Source organism: Colletes latitarsis, chromosome 5 (assembly GCF_051014445.1).
Source record: "Colletes latitarsis isolate SP2378_abdomen chromosome 5, iyColLati1, whole genome shotgun sequence".
In the NCBI taxonomy this organism is placed as follows: domain Eukaryota; kingdom Metazoa; phylum Arthropoda; class Insecta; order Hymenoptera; family Colletidae; genus Colletes; species Colletes latitarsis.
This window is the reverse complement of record NC_135138.1, coordinates 25023808-25036270: the sequence shown is the minus strand read 5'-3', so window position 1 is coordinate 25036270 and position 12463 is coordinate 25023808. Positions and strand designations below refer to the sequence as shown.

The following is a 12463-nucleotide window of genomic DNA, read 5'->3' as shown; positions in this document are numbered from 1 at the left end:
CAATTTCTAACTTTAGAAGCAACAACCTAGTCAGTTCATAAATTTGTGTTCAATTTTCGAAAAATACGGAACAAAATAAGACGACGTACTCTTACCACTTTGATGCTTCAGATAATATTGAACCTTGATAATCAAACGGAAAAAATGGAGAGAAGAATTACTAATAACGAAAACAATATTTCAAGATACAACTGTACGAAGCAAAAATTATCATGAGCAAGAACTTATGGTTTGACCCAATTCATTGAACGTATACTATCTCCTTACGGATATAAATTATTCAAAAAAACATCCAGGAACTTCGAAACCTCTTTAAGTTTGCAGCGAAGAATACTTTAAAGAATTTTAAGTTTCCATAACAGAAACTACCAAAAGAAAACAATCGGATGTTGCTCTTGGACATTGATAGAACGAATTTGCAAATGGCAAATTACGACAAAAATATAACCACTGTGATCCCGTATAAATAAAAATATTTCTAACATTTCTAGAATACGTAAACGAATAAAGGACGAGATACTGCTAGAAATTTATATAGACAGGTCTGAAAGCTCTAAAGGAAATGGATTTACCATGGTAATCGAAGAAACAGAATTCATAGCAGTTAAAGAGACAGTTGCTACAGTCTGTTTGATAAAAGCGCGGGCGCGATAAATCAGAAAAAAATAATTTTCTTCGTAAAAAATTGTATACAAATCGCAAGTATATTTAAAAATCTAATACGCTTTCGTTTAATAATGAATCTAATCTCTTCGATTAGATTTCCACTAATTTTTTTGCATATGATGGCAAAGATCTCCATATCTTACAAATTTTTCTACTTAATGATTTGAGTGTCAAACAGCATTCTCCTCGAAGTTTATATTTCATTACAGAAAGGCATTCGTTTAGCATATACAGCACTCATATTCGAAAACGGTAATATTGATAAAATTGAAACTGAAGGACTCAAGTGAACGCGTATCGAAGGAAACTGCAAATGTTTAAACTAACTCCCTCTCATTAGGTATCAATTTAATATCATATTATCAAATAGACTGTAAGTCGAATTGTGAGTCTGAACTAACCTATCACAGAATAGGGTATCAGGTCATTTACACGTTTCAGATTCTTATAAATCACAAACAATAACGTCAGAATATTTAATAGAATACAACTAACACAACTAAACCAGAATTTCTACCTGGAATTAATCGCAATATTTATAAAATTATGAATTTCAACTTCATAAACGGTGGATAACATCTATAAACATGGTCGTGACTTGGAAGATGCAATAATTACTTAGAAGTTACTCGAAATCGTGAAAGCACTCAACATCCAGCAGATTTAGTCAGTTATTAATCAGTCATCTGCATCCTGAAAGCACTCAAACTGCCAGCAGTTAGTCAAGAATCAATTACCGATCAACAGTCCGTTGGAAGGCCTGGAAACCATTAGCCTTCCACCAATTGATCAATCAGTCTCGGAAGCACTTAGACTTCAAACAGGAACAATCAGATTTTATCAATCGGGACTTAATCGGATAAGCAGTTGTTGTAGGAGCAGTCGGATCGACTCTCCACGCCAGGATTTCAGTCAAATAGGAATTGTAACCTCTGGTGTCAATTATGGTTCGAATATCAATATCGAGTCTCTGTCAACAAACTTTTTCGAGAATTCATGGATGGTCGTGTAATTTAAGCAACATCATCGTTCATATAACTATACACTAGATGTGAAATGTTCGAATTGACAGTAATTGACGCACTAGTGGTCACGATATCAACTATAATTGATCGATGATTTATTTGTTGAAACTAAAATAAAAAAATATAAAATGAATATGGAATCTGTTAGAGGAGCTTTTATATGAACCGAGCAATGATAAAATTTTAATAAACGGTATAAAAACAAAATAATTCGATAAATTGTAGAATCTTCTGGCTATGCATTTATTAATAACTTTTTGATCTTTTCAGCGAGTAAAGTCCACGCGTAGAACAGGATTTTATGTGACGTCTCTAAATTTCAACACCACTGTTGCCATTAGACGAAACCAACGAGAGTAATCGTATAAATGAATAAACAAAAATGCACGGGGACAGGAATCAACCGACGTTAGTACTCTGATGGAGTTTCGGAAGCAAATTTGTCGAAACAGGTTATCAAATTTAGAACGTAACTGATTACCATGTGTGCACAGGCGTGCGTGCATGCATGAAGCTGACCACGTTCCTGTCTCTGGGTCATTCTGACAGCGCCACTATTAGAGCCAGCCACCACTGGTTTGTCTATCACAGACCGCTGATTCTCTAGAGGCTGACGTTCCCCTAGAGAAATCGCAACCAATCCCAAAGTTCGACGGAACACTAATCATTTAGAACCTTAATTTTTCCTCTGTTAGCAATTCCAGGATATCAAGGCGAGATGACGGTCGCCGAGATCGAATTTCAAATTTAAATCCTACGCGTGCGACAGAAATTTGTTGTCTCTGTCGACGGCCATCCTCTCTCGATCGATCGGATTAGCCAATAATAGCTATAGAAACACGCAATTATTTTTACGTTAATTACTCTTTATAATTTGGGGAATAGAAGTTTTTTAATTCATTAACAATCCTCAAGCTGAAATTATAATACTTGTTCCGTACTTCGAATGCGGTCAATGAATCCGAAGTTCCATACTAAATGAATTATTTTGCAAGTATTACTCGATTTTAATGAAATTATATTTCGACACACAATGGATGAATATTCCTGAGTACGTATTGAACGAATCCCATTGCCAATTAATTACTTTTGTAAGCTCCGTACTCCGAATAAAACGTCAAATGTTGTATATTGATAATACGAATGCCTGAAGGCTTGCAATTCCCATCGCATTATTCTATTCGACATTCGTAACAATTTCAGGAGGTCCTTTCCATTCAACGGTGCAGAAAGTCCTACTTCCATTGTGGGACAAAGTTATAGAATGACTTCTCGTGAATGTTTTCTTCTTTCTGTGTTCTACAATTCTTACCTCGTTACAAAATTTTGCGCTTTATACGTCCCATGGATATTATCACATGCGCTATTTTAATTATACATACGTGCTCATTTTAGAAATTGGAAAGCTAATTGCAATGAATATAAATCTATTAATATATACGATTTCATTAACTATTTTCTACTATCCTACGTTCTCTGAATATTTATAGTCATCCATTAATACACTATTCCTTATATCTAACATGCCTCCAATTTCCGATTTCCGGTTTAAACCAAATATTCTGAATTAAATTTAAATCTACTTTTGGATTATTCAAATCTGAGTTTTTACAAATTTGTCTTCTACTGTAGTTAATTTTCTATCATCAAAGATATTCAACGAGTGTGATAAGAATTGTATAATCTGATGTTTAAAATATGTACGTATATGTTAATTCTAAAAAATGTTAAACTTCTAAAAAACTCATTTGTAATTTTAAATGTTAATCGACATAATTCGTCTACCTGAAAAACGGTTTTGGCTGTGAACCAAAATGTATTTACGGAACCATGTATAGGAAAGGGCAAATAGCATATGCTCTACACGAGGAAATATTTATGTAGGTTATGATAATCATACTAATCTCTACGAAACCTCCGAAATTAATAATTTCTACTACCACCGATAGGCACAAATTAAATCTGTAACAACTTCTATATGTGAATGAATTATTATTTGATAATATGAAATCTTATCGTTGTATTCTAGTATGATAAAGTAATTATCGAGGTGCCATTAATTTTATATTCGTTAACACAGTTTCGACGAATGTACAAGAAGTAATTTTATATGATTCCTAGTAGTATTCAATGTAATTTCAGAAATAAGAATTTCCCGCGATACAGTGAAGCTGGTCACGTGAAAAATACATATATAAACGTATTCCCATTATCCTAAACGTTTTAAATAATCCATTCCGTAATACGTAAACGTTACGTTATCGTGTTGCACGTATAAGTTTTAACTTTGCTTTCTTATCAGTCTCACTGATCTTCGTAAAACGATGTCCCACACTTTCATTAAAACTTGGTTAAACTTTTGGCCGGTTGTGTATCCGCTGCTTAAATAATTCCATTCAAGTTGCCCAAGAATTTTGCAACACGTAGCGTACGGAACAGAATTTAACGATATGTAATGAAATATAATAACCGTAATATCACGATCTAGCCATACGCGCACATTTGCCCTCCTGGCACGTGTTCGTTACAAGTGTCTACGTACATTTCGATTAAATAAAAATACTCTTCAACATTCCGTGGACTCCACGTAAATGCGTGAAACGTAAAGAAAAATCTTCGTACAAATATGAAAAAAGTTTAATATTCAGTGGTTACGAACGTCGTGCGCGTTTCGCACGAATTTGCTATTTTAAGCTCGCCTAAATAATATACAATCCAGCATTCCTAGACGTCTAAAGGAGTCTATCAGCTGTGCCAATGACATCATAGTTCACGAATTCAATCATTTATAACGATCATTAAACGAAACTAATTGATACGTTTCACTACGCAGTAAGATTTCCAACGAAGCGTCCTGAGCGACGCGGGATTTACTTAATCGTAATAAATAGTGCGCAAGTAGCGTGCACACAACGAAGGCAACCTTCTTTCCTTAATCCGTTTCACTGCGTTCATTCATTGTTTGCACACGTTTTATCGTTAAATACGCCGGGCAAAAAGTTCCAACACGTTTCCATCCCTCCCCCGTTGAATTATGTAACGTTAAACGTAACACCGTGGAAAAATATTTGTCGTTCCCGAAGCGTTCGTACAATGTTTACGATCTACCGACACGAAAGGAACGAGACTCGTGAGCTGTCGCGACGATTTTCCAAAAAGTCTCCAGCGACAAACGCTGTAATTTCGTTCGTAGGATGATCGATCGCTCACCTTCTGATCGATGAGTCGCCGCAATAACGACGAACGCGGTCCACAGGATCAGCTGGGATGTTATTATTGTCATAATTGGCGTCCACGACGATTCGGTACGGTTCTTCTGACACTTGACACGCACAGGCGGAAAATGTACGCGAGCCGGAGTCCAGATGCAGACTGACTCGTTGTGCGAAGTCCTGCAGGAGCAACACGACACGCATGCGTCCTGGCTTCCACGTGCCTGTCTCTTTCGCGTCTTTACTACTTACAGCGGTACTTGTGATTTTATGGACGCCCCGGCGTGTAAGGAAGATTTCGAATATTTGTCGAATGGATTCTAAAAAATACATCCGCCACTAACGCCAAGCACGCCCGGAAAAGGACAATGTCGAGAAACATCGCACGCCGGAAAAGAAACATTTCTACGTACCGTGTACAGTATGAGCCAAAACCACAGCACATCTACCATTTATTCTTTGTTTCTCGAGAAGCAAATTTTCACAAACTCATTTCCAAATCAGGAAAACTAATACTTACGACATAATACATACTTTCAAGTGAATTTAAATTTATTTCGTATTTCTACAAGCACACTCGTATTTTGTAATAGTTGAATATTACCTGTACAAGTTAGAGCTCGAATTCACTCTGATTCGAATAATTACAGTGCCACAGTATATATTTAATTGATGGCAACCAACGTCTCTGAGACTGCAATAATAATAGATAGAGATTTCGTTAAATGTTCAGGGCGGAACATTTCATCTATAAGTATTACATTTGAAGAGATTAAATTGTAGGAATTATATTGCTGGAAGCATTACGCCTGTGCTTGAAATTAATTTCTACCATGTACTTGCGTTGTGAATAGAAGGAAAGGGAGCGTATTTCAACACGCAGAACCAGACGTCACGAAACGCACTAAAATCGTGAAACAGAATGGAAATAATGCGTTAGGCTGTTGAGACAGTTAGGATTGTTATAATGCAACGTTACGTAGGATCACGTTGTTCTACGTTTAAGCCCTTGAAGCGACGATGGCAGGTTAGGGATGGAAAACGTGTAACGTATTAACGCACAATTTTTCTTGAAATTTCAAACTTATAAACCCTGTCGGTCGTTACAAGAACTCCAAAGCTATATTAAATAATTATAATTAATTTATAAATACGATTTTATGAATATTTGTACACGTAATATCTTGTTAGAAAGATTCACTACTATATTTTAATAATAAAATTCATTCTCAGAGAAATAAATCCTTTAAATAACTTTTCGTTCGTGGAAATATTTCCTTGTAAAACAATATTCTGCGTATTCATTAAAACTTGCTCTCAGACTTTCGCCATTTGCTTGCCTTTTACTTAAGTGACTCTCTTGAAATTTCCCAGAATTTTATAATGAACAATGTAACGAATAGATATACAATGGTTTATAATATCTGCACGAAGTGGATCGAAGAAATTAAAAAGTATCTAGCCAAAGTTTAAAATGTTCTAGTTCCTCTTGTATCTTGAATTCATTTTTGCAAAAAAAAACAAAGTCCATTTGCGAAAACGAAAAACCTTCTTATACTTTAAAACTTTGAACATCTAATAACATAAACTGATTCATTATTTTGCCCTCGTTTTATCATTTTTACGTTGCTTCAATCGTCAAAACTCGAACGAACATTTCAGAAAAATTAATTGCGATAAACGTCAATGAAACTTAATCATCTGAAAACCGTCTCAAGAGCTTCGTAAATATTAAGCATGTAATTTTGAAGAGTATCATATCGGAGAAGCGTCTTGACCCGAAGTATGCCTGTATAATAAAAAGAGGGGTTGAATTTTCTCAAATTCTAAACTTCCTAGAGAACCTAGAAGACCCTCTTCGACAACACGTCGCATGTAGAACGCGACTCGAGAGAGCACCAAGGGACGACAGGAAGCGACGGGAAGGTAGACGAGGAGGAAGTCAGGAAAAGAAGGAGCAGAAGCGACATAACAAGTGTGCAAACACATTCTGCTAAACGAACATCGTTAGCAAGAGATTCACCTTTCGACATTCGCGTTTGATATGAATTTTTTCCTTTTTGCTGGCGCGCATTAGCGCGCATTTTTTCGTTCGAAGGAATCCCCGAGCCGTCTGAAAATCGCGCACAGCTAGAGCCTGTGACGCGAGTCTTAGACGGAGGCGAAGTCAAACGAGAAAACTTTGCGGATTAAGCGCAATCAAGTACCGATAATTCCCTGGCGAATCGTGCCACTCCTCTCAAACCCACCTGCGGACGAATCGACGGAGATCGGAGGGACCTCCGTAGGTCCCATCTCGAATGGAGGTTGGATTGTTCGGGCGCGTTCGCAGCGACAGCGTCCCTTATCGTAGCCAACGAAAGCACCCGCGAGTATTATCTATCGAATTAATCAAGAAGATTCTCTCCTCGTCGCTTTAATTTTAACATTTATTCTAATATCAATTCGCTGACTTCGTTCCTTTAATAACGGGACGTGGCCCTTCGTTAAGATTCGAACTGAGACGCGCAAAGAGAGATGAATAAAATTTCCGTCGCGCCCGAACAATTTCAGAATTAATTATAAGGGAAAAAGAGAGCCGATCGCCGAGCGTCAAAATTATTTGTGCGAGAATCGCAACGTACGTTGGAAATTTTTTCTTCCGCGCCTGTGTATCGTCAAATTTTGTTACATTCTTTATTCGGTTGTTTCAATTTCGAAATTAACCGTAAAGGAAGATATGAACATTTAATTACCATAATGCAATGATAATATGCGAGGATATGAGTCTATAGAACTGGAAATGTACAACTTGTACGCCTGTTTTGCAGTGCATTATTTACGTTTCACACAGCTACCACCAATCTTAATTATTCAGCTCACGTATGATACGTACGTTCGAACATTCTGTAAAATAATCCCTGTCATTGCAGATAAATATTCGTTTCCGTCTAAAAATACAAAGTCCTACAAATGAGAACATTCATTTTATACCGAATGTATCTCACTTTTATCAAAGCTTAACAATTCGAAGCTGATTCAAACAAATTTTTAAAAATAATTTTAAGGATGTGTACACGGACACTTAGGAACGAAATTTTGTGAATGTTTTTAAAATTTCTTTCGGTAGTAATGCAATGGACACCATTACCTGTGGGATTACTTTAACGTTCTACTTTTTAAGGTTCATTTGATCAGAGGAGATGTTGTCCTGGACCAGCGAAACCAGTAAAATAGGTAATAATGAGACTAATAATTCGCGTCTGAAAGCCTCTCACGTTCTACGTAATTCACGGGGCTCGAGTACAAATGGCTCACCGTAGACTCTGTGCCGTTAATGTTAATATACAACGTAGAGCCACACGTGGAGGATCAGATTTCTAATTCTAATAAATCCCATATGGAGCGTGCCTGCTTGGATTGCGTCCCTTGAACGCCAGGCAATGGTCTTTATAATTCTTTAATGAACAACCGGTACGTGAATGCAGAGGAAAGTGAGGTGCTGATTCAGGGCACAATGATAATTCGTGAAACAATGGATTCCATTGTACTCTACTTTCAAAATATAACAATTTGTGATACGCGTACATAGGATGTGTATGAAAGGTAGTTCAGGAATTTGCAAACTTTTAATACTAGTCAAACTACACAAAAAAAATATGTACATAACGCTGCTAGTTAATATTCATCGGTTTTGTGATTCTTGCAATCTTTATTCTCAAAAAATATATTTAATAATGTTTCTTGTTTCGACTGAATTTTAAAATATATTAACCCCTTGCCGTACAATGACGAGTCTGATTAGATACAAGTTCTTGATGTCAAGTTTCATAATCATGAAGCTACTCACTGGTCATCAAGCCTTATACAGGGTGTTCAGCCATCCCTGAGAAAAATTTTAATGGAAGATTCTAGAGGCCAAAATAAGACGAAAATCAAGGATACTAATTTGTTGATTGAGGCTTCGTTAAAAAGTTATTAACAAAATTATTAATCAAATTTTTCCACCTACACGAATTTCTTTTTCGAAAATGCGTAGGAATTCGGGGGTATGTGTATTCACCAAAAATGATTGTAATTGACCCCCCAAACTGAAAATAATTTTTCCAGAACGATTTGAAATTTTTGTTTTCGTCGAAAAATTTCAGCAGCTACCCCCTGTCGATTTTTCTTAAAAATTCGTTTTTTATTTTTAATCATTTTGTTTGACACCCTACAGAAAAATTGTCTAATACTTTTTCGTAGATACCCATGAGCTCTACTTCAGAAAAAAGTTTCATTGAAATATATTCACTATTGTAGGAATTATGGCTGTTTGAAGATTGACTCATTTTTATGGGGTTTTTCTCATTTTGCGGGGTCAAGGACCAACTTCTCGAATATTTTTGCGATTTGTACATATTCTCCATCAAAATACGCGTAGTTTGCTTTTTTAAACATTAAAATCGTTCAATCCGTTCAGAAGTTATGACGTTTTAAAGATTCGCATGAAAATTCGGGCAAACATTTCTGGCCAGAAATTATATTTTCGGTAAGGATTTTTTCGCAAAAGTGCGTAGGAATTCGGGGCTATGTGTATTCACCAAAAATTATTAAAACTGGCCCCCGTAACTGAAAATACTTTTTCCGTGAATGATTTGAAATTTTTTAATTTAATTTTGTCCTTTAGAATCTCCCATTAAAATCTGTTCCAGGGGTGGCCGAACTCTCTGTATACTAAACCAACACATTTTTACATTTACGAGATATTCATGAAACAGATCTATTTTTTTTCATGGTCATTTCTTGTACGAACAAGTCTAAATAAAATTAAATAGTATACGCTCGACGAAGTACTCGAAATCAAATCGTACATCAGGGGGTTAAATACGTAAAATAACGTTTTATTTCGTTTCTTTCTCCAAGCTGTTCAAGTCACCTACATTCGTATAGTGTGTGGTTGGCAATTGATTATTGGTGGTGCAGTAAAGTGGTTCTGTTTTGTCGAGGATGTAGTCACGTATGATTTTTGTATAACCGTTCCTTAAGTAGGACATTGTAGACTTTTCATTAATGGTCTAAACACATAACTATTGGTAAATACCCTGGTTTATGTTCTGTATATTGATCGTTTCATTATATTTCGGATGTTGAAATTCTTATTATTAGCCAAGTTCGCGTACCCGGCAAATTTTCAAATTCAATTGCCTCAAAAACGAAGCATTCGTACGACAAAATTTTATTCTACAGTTTTTATTAATATTTGCATGCCGGAACGTCTCTATCTCGTTCGAGCTGCCCATTCTTGTCCATCTTGCGCAAACATCCCCCAAACATTTCGTACTTATTAATTCCCTACTTTTACATTTTAAAAAATTGTGTAAAACGCTGTAATTTTTAGCGTTTGAAATTGGAAGTTTTCTCTTAATAGAAACGTCGTTTTGACCGTAGCGCGAGCCTCTGGTACAATTTTGGCAACAAAATATCGTGTTTGCGAATCCGTACCTAGCTATCCCGCTCGTATTCAATTTCAAACAACAAATAAACAACGCCTACGACTATCCATGCTCGCCGCGTTCCAATTCATCGCGTATCTTTATTTGTACATTGAAACGAACATACCGATGGATTTATAATCATCTTCTCGCACGTTTCTCGAGCAGGCCGTGTTTCGATCTGCAGATTCCAATTGCGCGTACGCAAACAACGCGTGTCTCCTCGCGTCCGACTGAAACACGCTTACGCGATCAGTTAACGCATCGTAAATATAAATTCGATGGAACGACCGGGGGCTTTGTCAACGGAACGTGAGCGCTAAAAAAAAAAAAAAAACCAACGTGACGCGTACGCGCAAACTTTTCGCGCATCTTTCCCCGCGGCTTAATTCAATCTGGCACCATTGTAAACAATTGGACTGGAACCGTCGTTAAACATTCGCGTTGCAAAATTCAGATGCGCAAGAATTACGTTCGGGACAGTGACGAATCGATGTGTTTCGTTTTCACTCGGCTGCTAGCTGGGGAAAAATTGTTACGTGACTCGTAAATAAAGGCGCACGCTCCTGCGTGCACGTAGAGCGTTCCGTTTTAATCGTAGTCTAATAAAATTACTAAACTATGGTAATCCGACACGCGCTGAGAAATTTTAATATTTTCCTATAAAATTCTCTTAGAATGCTTGCACGAGGCTCGTTGATTGCTTCGCGAAAATTAATGAAGGGGGTTATTAAAATAAATAAAGAATTTTAATATTGTATGGGTTCGCTGTCTACTTGGAATATGTTTAAATTTAAGTTTGTATTCCACTCGTTGATGTATTTGATAACCTAATACAGTAAATTTGTCCACTCGTCGATCAGGTGTTAGGTCAAACGAGAAAATTGGAAGGATGGGAGCGTGGTAAGTTAGCAGGATAGTTAAGGTTAATCGTGGCGAGCAATATATGAAGTGTTTGATCAGGAAGTAGAGAACTTGCTAAGTTTAGCTGGAAGCTCAGTTTTAGGTTTATCGCGAAGACGTCGAATGAAGATATCGCATTGGCCGTAGAATCTTTAGTTTTAAGACGTTTAGATTTAAACCTAGCTCGAGTTTGTTTTAAAGTCGCAGCATGCAAATCTCTGTACACTATCAAACAATTATCGTTATTCGCTTCAGTCGCTATCTCTCTGGAAGACTCAAATTAACAGTCACTTGGACGCAAATAAAAAGTATATAATTTCTTGGTCACGTTATTTATGAGAAACATGAATTAATTTTTCCATAAATTGAAGCTATCTATGTCTGTGAAGTAGAGAAGTTATTTAATAGTACTCCACTAAATTATTAACAGTAAATAGAAATAATACTTATATCCGACCCTCCTTAATTCTCTCTGAGAGAAGCAAGTGATCGACCGTGTAACTGGTACGAAAAGTCAGTTGCTATTCTCTGATAGTTTGATTCAAGGGAAAGATTCTTAGGCCACAGAGGGTCTGTTGAAGTCCCTGACTCGGGATCCCTTTCTGTTGTCAGACGTCCTAAGTCGTATCCACGCTTGAGGAACTCCTTTTCGGAGGCATCGATCTTCTTCCTCTTCAATCGGATTCGGTGAAGGAAACGGGACTGATCTTAGGACCAGATCCACGGTTTATTTTCTTCGGTAAAATAACGCATCTGTAAAAAATTTTGACAGGTTTGCGAGAACAGCGCTCGCAAAAAAGAATCGAACGTTATCGCTGCATTTTTTTTTTACAAAACAAAATAAGTAAATAAAAAGAAAAGATATCATTATTTACATTAAAAAATTGAATAACGATTTTTCTATCAACCATGCTTTATGCGCAAATTACATTTACCGAAGATATTCGTATTCGTTCGATTCTACTGTCGTTAAATTAAATATTTACCAATTTATTGCGGCGATTTCAATTATTCAGACGATCACGTACGCTTAATTTCTTTGGTGTAACACAATTTCGAAGATACTTAATTTAAACTGGAATTATACTCATTTACATAAATCACACGATACCTAAGCACCGAATTACAAATGGAAATTAAATTTAAGCAAATAATTCGACATCGCTCTACCAATTATGGAAATCTCTAACAGCTATTTTCCGTC

At 36.4% G+C, this 12463-nt stretch overlaps 1 protein-coding gene across 2 annotated transcripts in view; it reads right to left on the bottom strand.

Moving 5' to 3' along the window:
- The window catches only part of LOC143342151 (opioid-binding protein/cell adhesion molecule homolog), a 372611-nt gene extending 367564 nt beyond the window's left edge, over positions 1–5047 (bottom strand). For both annotated transcript variants that reach the window (XM_076765730.1, XM_076765732.1), the window contains exon 1: positions 4902–5047. In XM_076765730.1, coding sequence (XP_076621845.1) covers positions 4902–4974 — 73 coding nt within the window. In that variant the 5' untranslated portion in view covers positions 4975–5047. The remainder of the gene's footprint in view (positions 1–4901) is intronic.
- Between the last annotated feature and the right edge of the window lie 7416 nt (positions 5048–12463).